Source organism: Dendrobium catenatum, unplaced genomic scaffold, assembly GCF_001605985.2.
Source record: "Dendrobium catenatum unplaced genomic scaffold, ASM160598v2 fragScaff_scaffold_84, whole genome shotgun sequence".
In the NCBI taxonomy this organism is placed as follows: Eukaryota; Viridiplantae; Streptophyta; class Magnoliopsida; order Asparagales; family Orchidaceae; genus Dendrobium; species Dendrobium catenatum.
The window spans coordinates 243,020-268,065 of NW_021318546.1; the positions used below are offsets into that span (position 1 = coordinate 243,020).

Here is a 25,046-nt window from a genome sequence, read left to right on the forward strand (position 1 = left end):
TATAATTGTATCAATCATCCTTAATTACTCCCTTGATTTCCTGATCAATTAAGGCATAATTTGTGAATATCGTCCAGGCCGATCAATGATCATCCTGACCGATTATTTAAAAATACAGTATACCTTAATTATTTATGGCGGTAACTTCTTTCTATTTTGAGCTTATCGTCATGGCCAATACACGTATCATCCAGGCCAATCTGTTAATGTCGACTGCCTCAATTAAGAATCCATATTTAGACTTTCTATTTTAAGCTTAATCGTCCATGACGATGTAAATATCGTCCTGGCCGATATGAGTAAAAATAAAAATTCTAATTCTCTCAAGTGTGTGTGTGTAGGGTTACTTAGCATCAGTCTCTTTGACTATTACAAATAGACTCAAGAAGATAAAAAACAAAGTATAGACTGACTCAATCCTAAACCTACGCGATCTTGAACTGGCTTTGTTTGTTCATCCGATCTTCGATTCCTGAAAAGTTAGAAGCAACATGCAGTCCAAGAGAATCAATAGTGTTTGTCAATCATCAAAACATAAGTCAAGAAAATAGATTTGCAACAAACATTAACCGGCACCAAAGAGTGAGAGATGAAATAGTTTGGAATAGTTAGGATAACTGTCTTAATAAGAACAATTTTCCCTGCTAGTGATAATGATTTTAATCCCCAAGTATTAAGGAATCTTAGAACTTTCTCAATAATAAAATGAAAATCACTAGCCATATTCTTCTCAAAGTCATTTTAATGCCAAGGTAAACAAACTCTTTCACTTGATTAAATCCCATAATCCTGGAAAGATGTTTCTTCTTTCTTCTACCAACATTGTTTCCAAAGAGAATAGCTGATTTCTCTTATTAATCTTCTGCCCTGTCCACGAGCTAAAATCAGCTAGAATGGCTTTGATTTCAAGAACAGCTTTCCTTGAAGCTTCCGAGAAAACCATAACATCATCAGCAAACAATAAGTGTGAAATCCGAGGACTGTTTGAGCTAACTCCAATCTCAATCTAAGAATGAGATAATGCATTTGTGAGAAGTTGGGAACATAGGATGAATAACATGGGGGACAAAGGACATCCCTGACGAATTCCGCTTTCAGCCTTAATCCATCCTGATAACTTCCCATTTATAATAATAGAAAATCTGGGGTTCAAAACACATTCCAATATTAATTTTGAAAACATATCTAGGAATTCAAAGTATTTCAAAACCTGTTTAAGAGTTTTCCAACTCATGGAGTCATATGCTTGCACCATCTCTACTTTGAAAGCCACCATCCCTTTAGCTGCCTTGGAGTATCTGAACTTATGAAACATTTCTTGTGCTATAAAAATGTGATTAGAGATGGATCTTCCTCTGATGAAAGCAGCCTGCTCATCCGAAATAAGCAAAGGCATAATCGGAATAAGCCTATTCATGATAACTTTTGCAGCAACTTTATACACTACGTTACAAAGGCTTATAGGCATATAATTAGAAGGCAATAAAGGATTAGAAACCTTTGGTATGAGAACCACAAGTATATCTTTCCAATTACAATCCATGCTTCCTTGGTTGAAGAAATGATTTAAAGCCAACACAAAGTCTTCTTTTATAATCTTCCAATAAAATTTGATAAAGGAGTATGTAACCCCATCACCTCTCAGAGCTATGTTATTTCCCAGATTTTGGATGACAAAATCAATCTCCTCCATAGTGAATTCTTTGTTCAAAGAAATTACTTCCTCCGGCTTCAATTGATTTGGCCAATCATTCAGCTTACAACTTCTCTGTTTCCATTTAGAATTAAAAAACTGTATGAAGATATCTTCAATATGGCTTTGTTCCTCCATAACCAACCTATCATCATTTTTTAATTTCAAAATTCTGTTGCCGATCCTTCTAGCATTAGCATATGAGTGATAGAATTTGGAATTACAATCTCCCTCATTCATCTATTTGACTTTAGCTCTTTGTTTCCACCAACTGCACAACCGAGCCATAGTAGTATTAAGTTCAATAATTTTGGATTTCATTCTCCATCAATCTTCTTCAGAGAGCCATCCAACTTCTGCTTCATCAGTTTGTAGCTTCAGAATTTCTTTCATTAGACTACCTTTAAAATCATTAAGGTTCTTCAGCTTTGCCTTGCTCCGAAAGAACAAGGATTTGAGAGTTCTTTTGCACCTGGAATTCAAAATTTGAGCAGAATTTCCACTAAATTTCTTACTCCATTCCCTCTTTACCACAACAAATGAAGCCGGATATGAAGCCCACACATCCTCAAAAATAATTCTCCTCTTATGAAAGTTTCTAGAATTGCAGAAATTGAGTACCAATGGACTATGATCTGATGCAATTCTAGCTAGGTGTCTCATAGTTAATTGAGAAAAATAATTCAAAGCAATAGAATTAAGAAAACACCTGTCAAGTCTCTCCAGAATTCAAGAACCTCAAGATTTATTGTTACACCATGTATACCTTAGACCAATGAAACCAATATCATGGAGGTCATTATTGGTAATGAAAGCTCCCATTTCTCTAGCTCCTTGAGAAAGAAAGAACTTTTTACCTCCTCTCTTGTCCTCTTTAGAAGTGAGACAATTGAAGTCTCCTCCTACCACCATTGGATGCTCCTCCACTGAGTATAACTCAAGTAACTCCCAGAGTTCCTTTCTTTTGGTTGTGTCTTTGCTCCCATAAACCGAGGCCACTCTCCATTTGCAACTACTATTTATTGTCAAATCACCAATAAGACATTGGGATGAAGATCCCACCAAAGAAAACTCAACTATGTTTGAATTCCATAGAACAATAATTCCTCCAGATAAACCATTCGAAGGTACCATAGCAAACTCCCATCCATCTCCCATAAGCTTCTTAAAATCTAATGTCAAAATTAGAGATTTTAGTTTCAAGGAATCCCATAAAAACAACACTATGCATCTTGACAATTTCTTTCATGTATAGAGAAGCACTACTCTTCTTTGCTCCTCTACAATTCCAAAATACCAAGGAATTCATTAAAGAGGACATGTGGGATCAGCTCCCACCTTTCCTTTCACATCCAACTCCAATTTTATACTCCTTGTGATACTGCTTATTGGTCCAAGGCCTTTCAACAGTTTTGATTTCTTTTTCTTCAAATGACTGGAATCATCATATTTCTCCTTTGTATTTGAGCTGTCAGCTGCAGGTTGTTTCTGTTCTTCCTTCCCTGCACTCAGATTTCCGTTGGGCATCAAACTGGTATCACATTCCTTTATGAACTCTCCTTCTTCCAGTAAATCATTCAATACATTAAATCTGTTTCCACTAAAAGGTATGTTAGAGACATTCCTTTCAATAACATGCTGCACTTCATTATTCACGTCCGAACCAATTCCAAATGTCACTTCTTTAGGAGTTTGATTGTTAGCCACTAGAATTTTATCCGAATTCATGGCTGTATCTTCTATATGATTTCCCTCAACTTCCTTCTTCTTATTATTTGTAGTTATTCTCCTCCAAAATATCTTTTTAATAGGCTCACGAGTACCTCCTCTGAATTGATTATGGACAAGCTTCCTGCCTCGGTTTACTATCATCCATGGTCCATAGCTCCCTGAATTGGTTTGTTCCAGTCCATCTTCTGCTGCATTTTCTTTCCTAGCATTATTAGGATCATTCCTCAAATCCTCCTTGCAATTGAATTCTGGATTGCCAACACCTTTTCCACAGTGTTCTTTTGTATGCCCAATGAATCCACAATTGAAACAAAAATTAGGGATACGTTCATATTCTATCTTTTGATAAAATTTCCCATTAGTTCCCTCCACCCATACTCCTACGGGTAGCTTTCTATCAAGCAAAATTCTGACACACCTTCCGAATTCCCTACGTCCCCATTGAAACATGTTTCCATCAAGGAGAATTGATTTTCCAACCATAGAAGCTATTCTGCAAACATTTAAGTTATCACAACAATGCAATGGAAGGCTCGGAAGCCTAATCTAAACTAGTGATGTCAATCCTTTAAGGGAGTTAGGATCAAAGCTATGTGACCACTTGTCCATACCAATAATCTTTCCATTTACAAACCAAGGCCCATTAGAGAGGACCAACTCCATGTTTTGTTTCTCCTAGAATGAACACAATACCCAGCCCCTAGTAAGCATGGTAATATGAAATTTACCATAATGATTCCACTGTCTCCTCAGTTCACTACTTATAATTGAAATCGGGGCTTCTCCTCCAAAAATTTTAATTACCAGAGAATAAACTAGTTTCTTGGCATTCTCTTCCTCATTCTTCTCATGCAATTTCACAGTCATTCCATCTTCAGATAGGTAGTCGCCTAGTTGCAGATCTTCAACTGGGATATTCTCTCTTCTCTTCCACGCATTATTTTGTCCAACATCAGTAATTCGTTCAGCAATTTGAATGTCTTCATTACCTCCACCTGAAACTGTTGAGTCCACTTCTCTAACCTTCAGTAAGTTGCTGAACAGAACCTTGTTTCCAATAATGGGAGCCACAATGCCAGCCCCATTATCCATGTGGTCTTCCTGAATTGTTGTCACATTATCTTCAAGACTGAAAGAATCATCTTTGCCCATAGAAATCGACTTGTCCTCTTCATTCAGAACATATTTATCCTTGTTAGGAACTACCTTCTCAATAGGAAGTAACTTGGACGGAGATGCTTCATATCCATTTCCAAACATCATAGCAGTTGGTGATTTGCTCTTCTTGTGATCATTTATCAGAATCACATTCTTCCCTTTGCCAATAACCTCTGGCTCCTTCTTCTCCATATAGCCACCTTCATTGATGATCAAGTTAGTCCCTCGACCTTTGCATCTGTTATTCATATTTGAATTCCCGTTGGCAAATGCAGGAGGAGAAGACGGAAAAGCTATGGCAGATGATAACGGAGCCCTTGCAGATGGACGTCGAACATCAAGTTTACCTTTGGCGGCTGGAAGCCAGCGAACGTCCGCCTCCATTCGTTCCCCGTGATTCCCGCGGAGAACGAAATTTGAAAAATTCCGTTGTAAAAGCCAAATTTCCTCATAACTTCTCTCTCTAACTTCTCTCTTACATGAGATAAAAAAAAAGATTTTCAATAAAGAAGTTTTTAATCTTCCAATTCACCCCCTCTTGGCGCTTCTAGTAATTTCATAAATTAATTTAAATATATTACATATTAATTTTATAATAAATATTAAATTTCTATAATAATTATTTATCAAACAAGCACTAATAATATATAATCACATAGTCCTTGCACTTCATACAAGTTCCTAACATTTAGGGGCTGTTTGGTATGCGGATTTAGGCAGGATTTAAGGCCGGATTTGAGCAAAATCCAGCCAAACGGCCTAAAATGCAAAATCAAATCTCACGGTAAATGAAAGCCGCGGTTGACGAAAAATTCCCTCTTTTCGTGGTAAATCCCGGATTTATGAAATCCTTTGGTTCGGCGGATTTACGGGATTTGGCCGAAATTAATAGGATTAAATATGATCTAAAATTAAAAAAATTATTATAAAATATTATAAATAATAATTAATTAATTAATTAGTATTAATAAATTTTTGTTATATTTTATTTAAAATTTTCTTGTCTTGCTTTAATTATTCTAATAATGTATGTCAACTTTTTAACCGTCTTAAATCATAAATTGAACATCCAAATACTCATAAAGAATTTAACTGAATTTATCATGAATGTTATCAAATAATTTTCAGAATTTAATCCCCTAGAATCTCATAAATCCGAATTTGAAGGATTTACGTAATCTACTTAAATAAAATCATAAATTCTACCCTGAAGGCAAGAACCCGAGAGAGAGAGAGAGAGAGAGAGGGGGAGAGAGGCAGAGAGAAACGCCATGGATTACCATTTCGTCTACAAGGACGTGGAGGGGACGAGTACTGAATGGGACGACATCCAGCGGCGGCTTGGCAACCTCCCGCCAAAACCTGAAATTTTCAAGCCGCCTCCTTTCGCCCCGTCAGAAGATCCCGAACTCCGCCTCAAATCCAAGGACTGGATAGACGAGCGCACAGCTGAGGAGCTCGAGGGTTTGGAAGATGACCCTGATATTGATGACAATCGCTTCCTAGAAGAGTACAGGTCTGAACTTTTCTTCCTTTTCGTAGGTTTGCATCTTTTGTTATCCCTTGTCAATCGAATGCAATTATAACCTCGAAGGAAGCGGAGGCTGGCGGAGATGCAGGCCGCGGCTAGAGTTGCTCGGTTCGGAGCAGTGCTTTTAATAACGGGATCGGATTTCGTCCGAGAGGTTTCTCAAGCTCCTTCTGATGTCTGGGTCGTCGTGCTTCTTTTCAAGGATGGGTATTTCTCACTTCATCAATATTTGATCATTGATTCTTTTAGCATTCTTCTCATTTAAATGATTTTTCATGCATAACTATGTTTTTTTTTTCTCCGCGTGTTGATTTGGGTTACAAGGGTTTTGAGAATGTTACTGCCCTTCTCTTCTTCTTTCTCTTTTTATCTGCTAGAAGCTCTTCTTCTGTAAAAGAGAGCGAGCTATAAAGGGAGGTTGTGATTCTAGCTTTTGTTGAACTATATTTGATTTCATGTTTGAAATATGTTGCTATTTGAATATGTGGATCATGTTTCTGTAACTGTTATTTGTCTTTTTTTTTTTTTGAATGTAAAAGCTTGGTACCGGATATTAATTTATTTATTTTTTTAAATTGTTTGTATCCTCATTCTGGCTATGTGTAGCGCAGAAAGAATTCTGCTTCTAGTTTTATAGCTTTTTGTTTGAAATTTATTGGGTTGTTTTGGATGGTGGGACAGCATCCCAGGATGTGAGTTACTTCTACAGTGCTTAGAGGAGCTTGCTGCTAGATACCCAGGGACAAAATTTGTTAAGATAATATCTACAGACTGCATTCCGAAATACCCTGACCATAACCTTCCAACTATTTTGGTGTACAATAATGGAGCTGTGAAAGGAACTTATGTAGGTCTGCATCACTTTGGCTCCCGGAGATGTACTCCTGAAGGTAATTTGTACCTTCTATATAAAATGTATTAATGCTTTGTTCTGTTCTTTTTTTCCCCTTTTCTTAACAATGGGAGTTATAATAATGCATCTCTTGCATGATTGAATGCTTTTCTTTGAGCATTAAATGATTATATTGCTTATTTCTTCTTGTTTCAAACATGCAACACTGCCACAGTTCAACATGGAACTTAATGCCTGATATCAATTCCATTTCACACCTTCACATGTTTGATATTTCTATTATGAAGTCCTTCAAACTTGTATTTCAGCAGAACTTTGGATTTATCTTTATTTTTCTTAACTATTGCTGCCTAATTGAACATTTTATTTTCTGTAATGGGAGTATTAGTTATCAACCTAAATCCATAAATTGATAATATTTTGCTAAATTAGATATTAAAAGGCCTACCTTGGTGCTTCTGTTGCTAATCTTTAAGAAACCTTCACTTTAGAGTGGAAATTGAACAAATTTTTAATGAATTGTGGATTAAACCTTTATTCTTGTCCAGTATCATGGGCTTGAGCGACATCCTAAATAATGTAGAGATTAAAGGAGATATTTTTGATACATATTCATAATCATGACCTGAACTATTTGGGTTAAATCAATTATGATGGAGTTGCTTGTTATTATCATAGTACTATGAAGACGAGATGCTACCTTTCCATTTGTGCCAACCTGATGAATACACCATAATGATCCAGTTATAGAGGTAAATAAGCATGACAAGAGCATTAGCCTTGAATTACACTAAAGGATCAGTTTGTTTCTTGTAGTTCAAAATCATGTTTAGAAATCATTACAATTAGGGCAATTTTGGGAGTATTTTAAACCACTTTTCATAAATATTATGGATATATAAATTTTTACTATTTTCATGATGTGTTTTGTAACCTCAAGCAACCAAATGGGTCTTAAGTTTAGCAGGTTGCTTAACATGTGAACTGTGAAGTTTTTTTTTTTTTTTAAATTTTGTCAAGGCAGTATTGATCTGACAAGCTTTTCATGCCAAGTACTTATATCCTTTATCCCATTCAACCATGTAATGTGGTCCAATATGCCTTGTTGTCTGGGGATGCATTTTTCATGCACCTCTTAGCATTTCTTTTCTTTCATGCTTATTCGAAGATATTTTCAGAAGTCCCAGATATAATTTTCCTCATCTTTTATCCTCATATAGTCGCTTGAGAAGTTGTCCTATATCTAAATGTTGTTGCAGTTGTGAATAATAAAATGACTACCATATTTTCAGAATATTTGAGAAGTTTGATGGATATTTATCAACCATCCAAGGCTACATGGCACATGCATCCCCTCACATCAAAATTTTGGTTTACATGCAAAATCAAGGTTTATTTTTTGTACCTCTTTCTTTTTAATAAACCGACTTTTGTGATAGTTAATTTTAGGATAACTATCATTTGGTCTATCAGATCAGACAAACTTGCCATTTGTCTAACCATCTAGACACCTTAAAAATGCACTAATTTCATCCTTGCCTCTTCTGTATCATGCAGCTTGCCTTGAGCTGCATCGTTGTTGGACATAGTAAAGCGACGTGAATGCCTAAGTTTGTTGAGGTTATAGTTAAAGGGAGTAATACGAAAAATTACAGTGAATATATAAAAAATCTTAATGTTTGGGTGTTTTATGATATGTTGCTTTTAGTTATATGTTATTTTTGGAATTTTTTTTATGGAGAATTTTAATTTATCATGCAATGTTTGTAGTATTGGTTTACAAGATAGTTGTTTCCTTGTGGTTAATTCCACCACCTATCCACACTAGAATCTCATATAGGCTTGCAGTCATCCAAGTCATCCCATATATATATATATATATATATATATATATATAATATTTTATTCCATCAATAAAAGAGGATACAACCAGCTAAACCAAGCAAAAAGGAAGATTACACAGCCAAAACCAAAAATGACGATAAAGGCAACCAGGCTCAGGAAAAGGCGAAGCTTCCTACAACCATCTAGACGCCGGACATGGACCATCCAAAGGCTGAAACCAACAACAACTCACCAAGAAGCAAATGAGAGAAGAAGCAACAACCCAAACTAGGACACCAAACAGCAAGCTAAAAACCACCAATGTTTACCAAAAAGCCTCGACAATGCGGGTGATGAGCAAGAACACGCCACATCATTACCCACACCCAGGAAAACCCATCACCAGGACAATAAGAGAGGCCAGACACACCGAAGACTTCAAAATTCCCACATAAACACCAACCAACAAAAAACCAACCCAACAACCCCCAAATAAAACCTCCCGGTCACCAACCTAAACAACAAAATCCACAACAACAAAGAGAAAAACTCACAAACAACATAGCCCGAAAACAAAATCCAATCACCCACAGCTAAGAAATCAAACCGCCAGACACCTAACAACACCAAACGACCAACAAAAAGAAGTAAAAAAAGTAAAAGACACCACTCAATTACTTCTTTTTAGATTTCTGGCTACGTCGCTTGCCATTGCCAAATGCTTTCTGGACAATACGACTCACTTCCAAATTGAACACATCATCATCTATAGAGTCAACGTGAGCCCCAACATCCCCACATTGTGATGAAAGAGAACCATCTAGCCAATCATTATTATCCAAACACTTACCCATGACTTGGACATTCAAATCTTTAGAAGAAAAAAAAAATCTTTAGAAGAAATAAGCTCAATAGGAACATTCACCAACAACACAGTAGGAACAACATAAATCGAAGTACCCAGGGGGCTCACAACTTCATTTTCCACCTGATGCAAAGTAACGGATAAACAACCAAAATCTCCAACTCCAACAACACTAAGGGACGCAATGGGGGTAGCTATAGAATTAACCAAACAAGGGTTAGCATCCTCATTTAAAACAACCACCATCCTCCAAACCAACAACATCAACAATCAGAGATTCCACACCAAGAACAACAGGAGTTTGAAGCAAGGAAGCTATATCTGCAGCAATAGGACTCACCTGCCGACCTAAAATAGAACCCACAAAGTGTTCAATCTCATTATTAATACAAATCGTATGGAGATTAGCACAGTTGTGGGGAGAGCCATCCAAATTTATAGCCACATCGATAGAACCCTCCTTGTTGATGTTAGCATTTCCATTATAGTGTAGTTTGTCGATAAAAAATTTTAAATTCTATATGCTAAGAGGGAAAATATACAAAGGATAATGCTACTCTCAAAGCATGCCAAGCTTCAGGTTACCCATTTTTAATAAGCACCCTTGGGGCCCTTCTCTTATCACAATCCATTGGACATGATGGTGTATTTTGATTTTACTTATTGTGTTCATCTAGTAATAATTTGCAATTGCTTCATGTTGTATTCTTCTATGGGATAATAATAATAATACTTATTTTGCTTTAAAAAAATAATTTGCTTTATACAGGAGGGTCAATTTTACACTAGGTTTCAACTCTAATTTATTCAAATATTTTTGCACAACTTGCGTACCTATTTTTCTTTTTTTCCTACCTCTTTTGCTTCATAATTATTTCATATTATTCATTCTAGTTGATTTGGTGGTGTGGTTTAGCCCTTCATTTTATATGCCCAAATCATCTCTAAATATACTTTCTATTAACTTCAATAATGTGTACCTCGCAAAAGCATGTCTATACGCCATCTCTGATAAGCTTCTATATAGGTGTTTTTAGTCATAAGAGATATTCTTATTAGACATGCTTCCTATGTTTTGAAGTGTTGAAGCGTATTTATTTCAATTCATTATTTATGAGAGTTCTGTATACTCATAATTGCCTTATTAGATCTCTCACAATTATTTAAAAGGTTCCAATAGGACTCTAACTTGATAGACTCCGACAATAAAGGCTCATATTGGAATGGTTGCTCATAACTATTGCTACATGACTGCTAATGGTTCAACCCAAGAAAGATCGCCTTTAAGTTGAATTCTAGGGATTCAAACAAGATTTTTTATAGTAAGAGAACTTGCTTCTTCAGTGGGAGACACCCTCTTGAAGGAACTTGTTGTCATCTCAATTGATGAGGCATCCATGGAATTTGTCAACCTAGCCATATCGAAGGATCACCTCAATGAAGAAGTAAACAAGCTTCCTCGTGCTTAGCTAGCCATGAAATTTGCTACCCCTACAATTAACAATTAATGCAGGCTCATCCTTCATATCAAATCAACCTATGAATTTTATCCAAGAGGCTGCCAGCATGATCGAAAGACTCGCCGAGAACAATTCTTCCTTCTTGACCCATCTAGAGACTTGCCTTCATCTACATCCCCACCAGTATTTGGCACAAGGGAACTCACCTTGAGGCCAAAAAACTTAATCAAAGAAGTGTGATCACGCCAAGAACCTATCTAATTGAGACGTGTAAAGAGTTGTTCATATTGGATCTTATTTATTATTGTATTTCTCATCTTTTTTGATGTAGCCTTTCTTATAGCCCTCAAATTCCTATAAATACATAATAAAGAGGTACATTTTGTATCTTTTGGGTATATCTATAAAGCCTTATTGAGTTAGTGGAATATTTTACTTCCAAAAATTATCATCTTTTTCCATACCATAAATTCTTGGCTTTGAGTTTCTTTAGTTTGCTTGGTAGTAAGGTCGGATATATTCCACAGTCAAATTTGTAAGTGAGAGTGGATTGATGCATGTAACTAGAATGTAGGCACACCTCGATGAACAACTCAATCCTGAGGTGTTAATGACATGTACACCCCAAACTACGCTTGCCATGACCTTATGAAGGTGGAGAAAAGATTGACAAAGATGATCAAAGATACTTTAGTAGGGTTACCGAGGTACAATCCTAGAGAGAGTATCCTAGAAGGATCTTCTGACTCAGTTGTTTGTTGTTGATGGTTGGATAGCAAATTGCTAATCTTGAAGCCCAATGCCTATCCCACTCGCATTGTGACAAGTGACGATGAGTAGAATCTCCCTCCTCAACATGTGAGAAGATTAGAGCTAGAGTTGACCAATGTATTTTCTAGGGAGATAGCCAAGATGATGTGTTGACTTCATGAACTTCAACTCACCATGTTCAAATGATGATTACTCATTCCCTAGTATTGACTTACTTGTTGACTTGGCCATTGGATTCTCGGTGATGACTGTAGCATCATATAAAAATACTCCTGGTGACTATGAGAAAGCATTCATCTTATGTGAAGGGTTATTCTATTATGAGGTGATGTCATTCAGGTTGAAGAATGCTAGGGTAGCTTATAAAAAATGATGGACCACATCTATAATGAGCTGAAGGGGTGAAATATCATAGTATATATAGATGAACTATTGGTGAAAAGCAAGTTGCCCGAGCATCACATTCAAAATTTAAATGAGACATTCATCGCTCTCAAAAGGTATAATGTCTTATTTCACTAAATTTTACCTTTGGTGCAGGATCACATAAATTTCTTGGGTTCCTCCAAATTAGCCTAGGCAAAGTAAAGGCAATCATGTAGATGTCATCACCTTGAACTTCTAAGTAAGTGCAATGAATTACTGCTTGAGTTGCGGGGCTCAATCACTTTATCTACAAGCTGGGCGAAAAGTGCTCGCCTTTTTTAAGGTGTTGAGGGGTGGGTGCAAAAAACTTTGTTTGGAGCGAGGAGTGCAAGCTGTCTTTCAACAACTTAAACTCATTTCCTTGCCGCCCCTAGCAGGAGAGGACTTACTATAGTATCTAGGAGTTGGTGAGGACACAATCAAATATTTCGGGAAGAAGGAAAGTAGCAATGGCCAATCTATTATGTTAGCAAGATAAAAGAGGCACTTAATAGAGACATCCTATCATGGAGAATCTTGTGTGTGCACTCGTGGTCTTTGTTTGGTGGTTGCAATCTTATTTTTAGGCACACTCAATCTAGGTAGTCAATGACAACTGCTCAAAGCTATACTTGCCAAATCAGAGCACTATGACATTATTGAAGTGGTCCATAGTGGTTAGAATTTCTTAGCTGAGGTCCCTTCCCACCATCCAACGGTCGAAGGAAGTTAATACTTGTGATGATGGACTACTTCCTAATAGATTAAAGCTAAAGACCTTGCCAAAGCTACCTCCACAGTGGTTAGAATTTCTTTTAGACTGACATCATTTGTAGGTATAGACTGCCCCTCACTATTATAACTAATAATGGGGCACAATTTTCTGACAAAAACATCAAGGATTTCTGCTAATCTCAAGGCTTTCGCCTTAAATTTTCTTCAATACACCACCATCAAACTAATGGGCTGATGGAAGTGTCGAACAAGAAGATATTAAACTTTCCCAGGGAGAAGGTGGAAGTAGCCAAGAGCAAGTGGATGAGGTCCTCAATCTTATGAGCATTAAGAACGACTTCATCCTTGGTAACAAGCTAGAAACTCTTTTCCCTATCACATGTCGCTGAGGCCTTACTTTCGATAGAGCTGAAAGTGCATATTTATCGAGTGGTAGCTACCACCAACTTCAGTGAAGGTGAGTTCAGTGAATTGGAAGAGAAGAATCTTGAAAGTCTAGAAGCAATAACTGACCTTTTGGAGGAGCTTTGAGCATAAGCTGCATTGAGGCAAGAAGTAAAAAGGAGGATGGGAAGGTACTACAATGTCAATGCCAGGGAGAAGTCCTTTCCCATCGGCAACTTAGTTCTCAAGAAGTTAAATCTTGCCGTGTTGGGCAAATTGGGGCCAACCTAGGAGGCCCCTTACATTATCAGATGAAAAGTTGGCTCTAGAGCATGCTAGCTTGAAATCCACTTTGGTAAAGAGATTGTAAGGACATGAAGTGTAGATGACCTAAAGACTTTATATCCTTAAGGGAAGTTCTTGTATCCTTTCTATACAAAATAAAAATAAATCTTTTTATTTCTTCATACCTTTATGTTTCTTGCATTAGTGTATATGAACAAGTTACTATTAGAGAGAGTTTATGAATATATATTTATTTAAGACAAGAATAACACTCGAAAAACTCACATCCTTTATACGATGACACTTGGGGAACTTACATGTACCTCGAGCCTAAGTAACGAGACCATTCAGGGTAGATGCCCATTGATATACCTGATCATAATTCAAGAAACTCACATATGCGAGTTAAAAAGGCTAAAGCAAAGGAGTGATAGATCTTTACTTGCAGAGCTAGGAGTTGTATAAAGGAAGAACAATTATACCTACTAATTTCGGTGACTCGACTCCTATAATTATAAGAGGTAGACCAACTAAAATAGGAGCTAATCAAGCTCTTATGTAGGTTCAAGTTCAAATGAAATCTAGGTTGCTTCCTATTCGCAAATTGAAGCCCTTAGGAACAAGACTCGCAGGAGAGGGGAAGCCCCTTCGAGTAGGAGAAGGCTCTCAATAAGGCCGCCTTTATACTCTGAGCTAAGTCACACTAACAATTCTTTACAAATTTTTAAAAACCAACACACTCTGCCATTGCCTAGCCTTTTAAAAAAAAGAAAGAAATGAAGAGGTTTTTTTATTAAATTTGTCAAGATTAATTAATGAGTAAACCCTGTGAACTCACCCCTTCATTTGTAGAAGAAATCCATGAATATAACATTGAGCACAATAATGACAACCTCTTATGCTCATTAGTCTTGCTTTATAGGCCAACTTCCCCCTTTATGAAAAAATCTTTAATTAGTTGACCGCTATAGCCGACAAGTTTAGGTTGTTATCCCCGTGAAGATAAAGTATCTAGTTTAAAGTAAGGCCCACATAAGGTGACAACGAGTCAAGTAATAGCAAATGAATTTATAGGCTAACTTCCCTTTTTGCGTCAAAGGTTTGTAATGAGTAGTGCGAGAGTATGCTGTAGCCGATGAGTCTAGGTGGTCATTTCCACGAAGTCTAAGAATTGGGTATGGCGACGAAACGTCATGTAATGGTGAATAACCCTATCGATTGAATCACCTTTTTGCGATAATTTTGTGGGCTTCAAATGGCACTTGTTGCATTGCAGTAAAAGACTGATTAAATATTGATCAATGCACTCTATAGGCCCACGGGGATCAATGGAGGACATATTGACTTTATATCCCAGAGATTTATCCTACATGGAATACGGCTCCAAGCAAGGTTTATTTTAGTTATGGGGATCTAGTTTTCCCAAAGTAACAAGCTCTTAAGGTTAATTACATCTTGGGTGTGCCTGGGAATACTCTCGATTAGAGAATTATTGCTCATATACAAATTTTATAGAAGTTATTGATGTTTAATGAGGTGAAAGTCAAAATGAGTGAATGGTTAGAAAGTGAGAACTAACCTATTTGATGGGTATAATGCCCCCAGTCAAGATCTCATGGTTTCATCATCCCAAGTTCGTTAGTGCCCTTAGTTTACTTAGTCAAGTGGTGGCTAGAAGATTCTTGTTAGCAACTAGGGTTTACCTCATCTAAGGAGTCCTCACAGACCAATGGTGTAAATTTAGTCCTAGGATGCTAGATGAGAATTACTCCACCGTCATACGAGGGAGCAACCTAGATTGGACTTACAGTACCGCATGATGGTACTTGCCAATGCTGAGAAGGCTCCCTAGGCTCCAGGGCGACAGACAACAAATAAGGTGATATCTCCATGTGGTGGAGGCAACACCCAAGATGGGATTATAACTAAATCATGAATGATCAAGGTGGTAGAGGAAATGAGACAGATAAAAACCTTTTCTCAATATGGTAGAGATGATGTCCAAGGAATGAAATCTTGAATGCCTCATCAATCTAGTGGAGGAGACATCCAAGAAATGAGACTTATAGCTCAATTTGTGTGATTGAATGGGCCCAAACATCTTCTCAATATAGTAGAAGTATCAAAATGGGACTTACAACTTGACTTGTCGAGTGGCAACCAAAAAAGCCCAAATGTCTTCTTAATGTGGTAGAGAAAACACTCGAGTGATATAAACTTAAGTGTCTCCAAAATGTGGAGGCATAAAAGGGATGAAGTAATATGTTATGTGTGGAATCTGATTGTGTTGATCATTGAGATTGTTCTGTTGCCTCAAGCCTCAAGTTTCTCGTGCTCGCTAGGGGTTGCGGCGGTTTTACCTCCTGCTTTGCACCCAAATTTTTTTTACATACAACACCCCGTTGCTGTGTTCTTGAGCACTCCAACGCTGAACGACAAAGAGCAGAGTGCCATAGCTTTATACATATGGCGCCACAACGGATCAAAACAGTGGTTTGAGTGTTGCAGAACCCTAAACTGGCGTTGTAGTGCTGCGAGATAGACTGGATGATTTTCTCTCTCGTTTTCCAATCGGTTGTGTCCCTTGGGGTTATTTTATTTTGCTTTCTCTTGTATTTGGAGCGTGTAGACATTGAGAACTGTGTATGTTAAAAGAGAAGCAATAAGTGAGTAAGAGAGAATAGAGATCTGTACTTATTTCTATCAATTTTCATAATGGATTTCTTGGTGTGGAGTGACTCCGTGGTTTTTTTCCAATTTTGGCGTTTTTCACGTCAAATCCTGATGTTCATTACTTTTTTTGTTGCTTTTACTTTCCTGCTTATTTTGTCATTGTGGTGTTTACTTCTCCTCATCTCTCCAACAACTGGTATCAGAGCGTGGTTCTTTAGATCGAGTGGGAGTAATGGCGGACGAAGCAAGGTACAAGATTAAAAAGCCCAATGGTCCGAACTTTGCATTCTAAAGGATGCAAATTGAAGATTTGTTGTATCAGAAGTTGTATTTTCCATTGGAAGGATTCACCAAGAAGCTAGATTTTGACTATTGAGGAATAGGAGGTTCTTGATCGGATTACACTAGGTTTGATACGACTATCACTTTCCTCATTTGTTGCTTCAATATTGTAAATGAGAAGACTACATTCGATCTCATTGTCGCAATGACTATGATGTATGAGAAGTAATCGTCCTCAAACAAAGTGTTCTTGATGAAGAAGTTATTTAATATGAAGATGTACGTCAACACCCCAATCATGGAATACTTGAATAATATGATCACTGTAATGAGTCAATTGTGTTAAGTTGATATCAATTTTGATGATGAGGTGAGGGCATTGTTATTGCTATCTTTATTGCCAAAAAATTGGGATGAGCTTATTACTGTTGTGAGTAACTTTTCGAGAAGTTCAAAGTTGAACTTTGAGGACATTATGGGGTTAGTGCTTATGAAGAGGTTCGTGGAGGGCGAACTGTGAATCTTCAAATTCTGCTCTGAATGTTGAAGCAAGAGGAAGGTCTTTAGAGAGAAATCCAAATAGAGGGAGATCTTAATCCAAGACTATAGGTAGAGTAAAAGTTGTGTGGTGGAGCTATGGAAAGAAGGGTCACTTGAAGAAGGATTGCACAGTTCCAAAGAAGGGAAGTGGTGGAGCTCGAGATAAAAATCATTCTATAAATATATATGCAGAAGAATGTCAGTTAGATTCTTTGATTGTATCTCTAGATAATTTTGAATCTTAGGTGATAGATTCAGGTGCTTTTTTCATGCAAATGCTAACAATGAAGCATTCAAGAACTATACTCAAGCTGATTTGGGTATAGTGTATCTCGGGGACAACAAGCCTTGCAACTTTGTTGGATAGGGAGATGTTGATATAAGAATATCGGATGAGTCAATTTGGAGACTCAAGAATGTTAAGCACGTTCCTTGTCTGAAGGGTTTAGTTTTTGTGAGTTAGCTTGCAAACTCAGGCCATATGACATCATTTACAAGAAAAATGTAGAAGGTGACAAAGGGGTTATGATTATAACTCGTGGCAGTATTGAAGGTACCCTGTATGTTATCAACAGAAGAGGAAATTCTATTGGAGTAGCAAATTTAGATGTTGATGGAGGTCTTTGACATCAAAGACTTGGTCATATGAGTAAGAAAGATATGCTTTCACTTTTTACCAAAGGAAAGCTTAATGGTTTAAAATCTATAAATTTATATTTTTTTGAAGGCCGTGTATATGGCAAGCAACATTGGGTGAGTTTTTTAAATATTAGTTCAAAGATTAAGTCAAAGAAGTTAGAATTAGTGCATACTGATGTATGGGATCCTGTTCCAATTGCTTATTTAGGAGGATCGTTGTATTTTGTCACATTTATTGTTGATCATAATAGGAAGGTATGAGTGCACTTCTTAAAACACAAGTAAGATGTGTTTAATGTTTTCAAGAAGTGGAAGGACATGGTTGAGCTAGAGACAGGTCTGAAGCATAACTGTTCTCAAATTAGATAATGGTGGCAAGTATCGTGATAAAAAGCTCAAGAAGTATTGTGCTTTGAATGGGATTAGGCATGAGTTCACTGTTCCAAGAATACCACAACAGAATGGTGTTGTAGAGCACATGAATAGAACTATCACTAAGTGTACTAGGGGCATGAGATTACATGCAGATCTACCCAAATAGTTCTAGGTAGAGGTAGTGAATACTACTTTTTATCTGATTAATCGTGGTTCTTCAGTTCCTCTGAATGAGGGGTTACATGAGGAAGTCTAGAGTGGAAGGGAGGTTAGTATATCCCATCTCAAAGTTTTTGGTTGTTCATCCTATGTTCATGTTGATGCAAGATCTAGGGATAAGCTTGATCCAAGATCTTTCAAGTGTAAATTCATTGGATATGGCTCAGATGAATTTGGCTACAAATTCTGGATTATCAAAATCAGAAGTTCATCAGGAGCAGGGATGTTAAATTCAATGAAAGTGAAATGTACAAGGATAGAAATAAGACTCCTATAGATTCTTCTAAATATGTTGAAATTGAGGATGATGATGATTAAGAAGATAAAGCTAATGAAGCACAGAGTCCGACTCCTGCTACTGAAATAAGGAGATCTAGCAGAATCTCAAGACCAGTACAAAGATATCATTCTTGTACTATATATTGCTGACAGATAGTGGTGAACCAGTATGCTATAATGAAGCCATTCAAGTTGATTATTCAAATAAATGGGAGAAAGCCATGGATGATGAGATGTGTTCACTTGAGTTGAATCAGACTTTGGAGCTGATAGAGCTACTAGATGTCAAGTGAGCATTGCAGAACAAGTGGGTTTATAGGCTGAAAGAAGAACCTAATGGTGGTAAGCACTACAAGGCTAGGCTTGTAGTTAAAGTTTTTTAGTAGAAGGAATGAGTGGATTTCATTGAAATTCTCTCCAGTGGCGAAGATGACTACAATCAGAGTTGTATTGAGCATGGTAGTAGTGGAGGATTTACATTTAGAGCAGATGGATGTAAAGATAACATTTCTTCATGGTGACCTTGATGAAGAGTTGTACATGGTGCAACCTTAGAGATATGTGGTCACAAGCAATGAAGAGCTCATATGTAAGCTTAAGAGGAGCTTATGCGGGCTAAAGCAAGCACCAACAAAGTGGTACAAGAGATTTCATGGGTTTATGTCAGATAATGGGTACACAAAGTGTCAGGCAGACCACTATTGTTTTTTCGAACATTTTAATAGTTGTTATATTGTTCTTCTTTTATATGTGAATGACATGCTGGTTATATGTTCAGATATGGAGAATATATGATGTATGAATGAATAGTTTTATAGGAGTTTGAAATGAAAGATCTAGGTCCAACAAAGAAAAGTATTGGTATGAGAATCAATAGAGATAGAAGTGCATGTATACTGAAGTTTTCTTAGGTAGAGTATATTGAGAAGGTGCTTTAGAGATTCAACATGAGTGAGGCAAAGCTAGTTTGCACTCCCTTGGGTAGTCACTTTCAGTTATCCAAGGAATAATCACCTAAAATATGAAGCAGGGGAAGAACAAATGAAGGAAACTCCGTATGCTTTAGTACTTGGAAGTTTGATGTATGTTATGATCTGATATAACATATGCAGTGGGAGTTGTTGGTAGATTTTATGAGTAACCCAAGCAAACTTCATTAGGAGGTGGTTAGGTGGATTCTCATGTACTTGAGAGTATCAGTTAACAAAGCTCTTTGCTTTGGTGGTATAGGGATTGATCTACAGGGTTATGTAGATTCTGATCTTGTTGGAGATCTTAATGGTAGGAGAAGCACAACTTGTTATATCTTCATTTTGGGAAAGTCTGCAGTCAGTTGGGTTTCTAAATTACAGAAGATTGTTGCGCTCTCAACCACAAAAATTGAGTATATTGCTATCACTGAGGCTAGTAAGGAGATGATTTGGTTGTAAAGTTTCTTGACAGAACTTGGCAAAGAGCAAAGGAATGGGAAGCTAAATAGAGATAACATGAGTGCTATATATCTTAGCCAAGAATGATGCATTTCATGCCAGAATGAAGCATATCCAACTTTGGTATCATTTCATCAGGTCAGTTATGGAAGATGGTCAGTTAGCTTTGGAGAAGATATACACAATCGAGAATCCTGCAGACATGTTGATGAAGACGGTGACAGTTGATAAACTGAAGCTGTGTAGCTTCAATTGGTCTTCATAGAGGACAAAAACAGGGGTGAGTCACATTACAGGTACTATGACTGATGGTACAGATCAGTAGAAGGATTGATTGCAATCAATTTCCAATTGTGAGATTGTTATGTTTGAAATTCGATTGTGTTGATCAGTTGGATTGTTCTATTGCCTTGGACCTATAATTTTTAGTTCTTACTGGGGGGTGTGGGGGGTTTACCCCTTACTTGGGTCATGTCCTTTGCTCCTGAATTTTTTTTTCATAGAATGCCTTGGCGCTACGTACTCAAGCACCATAGCGTTTAACGACAGAGAGCAGAGCGTTGCAGCGGTATATATATGACACCGCTGCGGATCAAGACATAGGTTTGAGCATTGCGGTGCCCCAAAATAGTGATGCAGCGTTGTGAGATGGACTAGACAGTTTTCTTTCTCGTTTTTCTGAAGGGTTGCGTTTCTTGAGATTATTTTACTTGGCTTTCTCTTATATTTTGAGTGTGTATATATTGAGAACTATGCATGTGAGAAAAGAAGCAAGGAGAGAGTGAGAGAGAAGAAAAATTTGGACTTATTTCTTCCAATTTTCATTGTGGATTTCTTTATGTGGTGTGGCTTCATAGTTTTTTTTTTCTCTATTTTAGATTTTTCTGCGTTAAATCCTATTCTCCTTTACTTTTCCATTGCTTTTACTTTCTTGCTTGTTTCTTCATTGTGGTGTTTACTCCTCATGTCCTCATCATAATATGAAATGATGGAAATGATGGGACTTATAACTTCATTGGTGTGATATCAAGCAATCTCGGACATCTTAATGTGGTAGAGAAGATATCAAAAGTGAAACTTAAATTTTGGTATCATGTGACTAATAAAACTCAAACTATATTCTTAACGTGATAGAGAAGATAGTAGCCTGGGCTTACATCCTGCCTGAGTTAGGTCAATTCACCTAGTCGAGTGAATACAGGGTTGTATGATATAACAAATGAGGGGTATCTCTCTCATATATGATATTTAATGGTGGTTTATGGGATGTTGTATGATATAAAATGTTATAGCAGTACTTTGCATAGGCTAGCCATTTGGCCCACATCTTTGGGGTATCTGAGACAAAGCAATGAAGATAAGTCTCCACATTGCAATTTGCCACCTTCTTTTGGCCATATGTCTGGTGATGGTAAGAGGTACTCCACTTTAGGATAGTCCCATTCATCTTGAGTAGCTCCCTAAAAACAATGGCTTAGAAAGACCTTATCTCGATTTGACACTATGGACTCAGGTATGCCATGCGCATGGACCACCTTTCTAATTAAAGTGGCTGCCACTTACACTATTATGTATGGGTGGTGTTGGGGAATGAAATGAGTGTATTTGCTCAATCTATTCACCACTACTAGAATCACAGTGAATTCTTCTGACTTAGGCAATCTCTCAATGAAGTTCATAGTCACCTCTTCCCACAATAAAGACTGTAAAAGACCACCTGGAGATAGACTAGTATTTGTGTCTCTGACATACATCACACCTAGCAACCATCTTCTCCACATTCTTTTACATGCCCACCCAATATAGCTTCGTTGCTAGTCTAAGATGTCTTTTGGATTCTCGAATGTCCCCTAATAGTTGTGCTATGGAACTCCTATAACAAGTGAGGGATGTGTGGTGATGTCCTTGATAGCACAAACCGTTCATGGTATAGCAACTTCTGACCCACCATCGAAAGTTAAAGGCTGTATGTGGGAGGGATTATGTGAGAAATTTCTAGAGTTTCTACAGACATTTCAATATAGGTTTTTGATGATGTCTTTGGGATTCTTGATAGCGCAGATGTGCACATTTAAAAAAAAAACTTTCAATAATTATTTTATTTTTCCAAGGCAAAGCTGTTGTAGTATCCCTAACAATTATTTTTGAGATAGTTCTGCCCTGGCTAGACTTCCTTATCGGTTATTACTTAAAAGTATGCTATTATCGAGACAATTCCGTAATTTCAAAAAAAAAAAAAGAACAACAGTCCGCATACTCACTTTTTTTCTTCCTCATTTTTTAGCTTTCTTCTCTAGTGACGACGAATAACTCTTTTGATCTTCCTTCTTTGCAGCCGGCACTTCCCTGCGAAGATAAGGCAACGAGCTCTTGAGCCTGAGAGAAAATGGATAAGTCGAGCTTGAGCTCGTTCTTTGGGCTTAACACGAGCTCATTCTTTGGTTCTAGCTACTCTTTTGAGAGACGAGTCGAGCTCAAGTTTGCTGCTACTCAAGCTCGACTTGACTCGTTTACACCCTTAGCCCCTCATGAGTTTTGAAAGCCATTTTGTGGGTGTCCTCTGGTCTCATTCTGATATGGTGATTTTCGGACTTCAAATGTATCTTTGAGAACACCACCAAGCCATGCAACACATCTAACAACTCATCAATGATTAGTATGAGAAACTTGTCAGACATAGTCTCCTTTTTTAAGGCACAATAATCTACATAAAATTTTCAACTGCCATCCTTCTGTTTAACCAATAATACAGGACTAGAAAAAGGTCTTACACTGAACTAAATAATCTCGGCTTCAAGCATCTCTTGAATCAGCCTCTCAATCACTTCCTTCTGGACTTATGGGTAGTGGTATGATCATATACTAGTGGGAGTGTCTCCTTTAGAATAATAGCGTGCTCGTGCTCACGTGGAGGAGGCAATCCTTATGGAGGTTGGAATACCTCACTGAGCTGTTGGAGAAGCGGCTGAACTATTTCTAGAATTTCCTCAATCTCCCGAGTGTTTCCTCTTTCCCAGCTTTGGAGCTCCACTTAGAATCCAATCCTTCATCCTTTATGGCACGCACTATGATTTTCAAGGAAACCATTGCTTTGGATAAAATAGGGTCTCCCTTAATCATCACTTTTCTCCCCTCTACTTGGATCTCTATAGATAAGGCCTTCCAATCCATCTCGATCTCCCCCAATGCTTAAAACCACTTCATACCCAAGATCTGATCTATGCTTCCCAACTCCAGTCGAAGAAAATTCTCCTTGATGTGAATCCTCCTTAGTCTCCACCATCCCTATGCCCATCATCACCGCAAAATATCCCATATCTACCAACTTTAACCCCAGCTTGTCAATCACCTTTTTGGATATAAAATTGTGGGTAGCCCCACTATCCACCAAAATTGCCACTGCTTCCCCTCCTATCTGTCCCCTCATCTTCATAGTGTGATTTGGGGTGAACCCCAATACAAAATTCAACGAAACCTCTGGCACCTCTAAGTATAAAGGCTCCTCTTCCTTTGCCACTTCTCCTTCTGCCTCTACTTCGTCCATCTGTCATCACAAACAAAAAAGACCTGGAAGGTACAATATTTACGCCTATGGCCAGGTGTAAATGTCTCATTGCACTTAAAACATGGCCCCTTAGCCCGTTTTTCTCGCAGCTCTATATCATTGAGCCGTTTAAAGTTCCCTCCCGGCTGAGCTCCCAAGCCTTTCTCCTTTGGAGCTTCTCTTTGAATCGATACAGTCGGAACCCTTGGTGCAATGAAGGTGGTCGTTGTGCGGTAAGAACCTCAAAAACTGCCCCTTTGCTACTCCTCTTAAATGAGTTCTTGTCCTCAATCAACTGGCTAACTCCATAGCCTCTCCCAAGTCACGAGGTCTTGCCACCCACACAACGGCTCTCAGCTCTGGTTTGAACTCCTTCATAAAATTTCTCCAGTAGTCTCCCTAAACGTCCCGACAGAAGCTCAAATCTCTCGCAGCATTCCATCACTGTTACCATATGTGTCAAAGTTATGAACTGCTCATAATAGTTTCCTTTTTGCTTGGTTCGAAAGCGCTCCAATAAACGAGCCTTGAACTCCTCCCACGAACATATTAAGTATCGCATCTCCCTCCAATGGTACCATGCCAGTGCCTTCTACTCGAACATAGAGCCGCCGCCATAAGCCTCTCCCCTTTTGTCAACTAGTTCACCGCAAAATATCTCTCAACTCTATAGATCCACCCATGCGCATCCTGTCCTTCAAACACTGGCATTTTCAACTTCCCGACCTTCAGATGTCCCCCGCCTCAATTTCCCCTTCCTCCCTTCATGCCTCCCATGAAGCGAGCAATGGGGTCTCTCCATGGTTCCCTCTCCTTTCTCCTTTCGTATCCCCTTCTTCCTTCTAATTTAGTCTACCTGTTCTCTTCTTCCCATTCTCTCCTACCTTCATATTCCTTATTCATCCCCCTTCTCAGTAGAGGCTCAAGGTCTGGTATTTCTTCCTCCTCTCCTGAAATTTCCACCTATCTGTCCTCTCTCGGCATGTCATTTTCCTGATTCCCCCCTACTTTTGACCCCTACTTTTGACTGAGTTGGTTTAGTTTGAAACTCTAACATCTGCTTCATCATCTCCTCTAGTTTCCCAAACCTTCCTTCCATCTCTGAAAAACGCTCATTTAATAATCCCACATATGTTCGTAGTTGCTCTACTTACCCCTTCAACTTTCTAGCACTTTAACTCTTCTCTTAGCCATTGTTCCCAAAAACTTGGTCACACAAAACAGCTACAAGAAAGAAATCAGCACCAAATAACAAATAACAGCCACCAACCTCGAGAGAAAATAATAATGGTATGCAAGAACAACACTAATAAAGCTGAAATAATAATCTTCAATAAAAAAAACACAATATACAATTGATTCATTGTTCG

At 37.8% G+C, this 25,046-nt stretch overlaps 1 protein-coding gene across 4 annotated transcripts in view; it reads left to right on the forward strand.

Annotated features, from left to right (window-relative positions):
- Positions 1-5,776: 5,776 nt before the first annotated feature.
- The window catches only part of LOC110095606 (phosducin-like protein 3), a 38,751-nt gene continuing 19,481 nt past the window's right edge, over positions 5,777-25,046 (forward strand). For 2 of the 4 annotated variants that reach the window (XM_028696695.1, XM_028696694.1), the window contains exons 1-3: positions 5,779-6,098; positions 6,177-6,320; positions 6,795-7,003. In XM_028696695.1, coding sequence (XP_028552528.1) covers positions 5,854-6,098; positions 6,177-6,320; positions 6,795-7,003 — 598 coding nt within the window. In that variant the 5' untranslated portion in view covers positions 5,779-5,853. Of the gene's footprint in view, positions 6,099-6,176; positions 6,321-6,794; positions 7,004-8,258; positions 8,357-8,523; positions 8,584-25,046 lie in introns of those variants that run through there. The other 2 variants (XM_028696691.1, XM_020821221.2) reach the window with 2 other exon arrangements.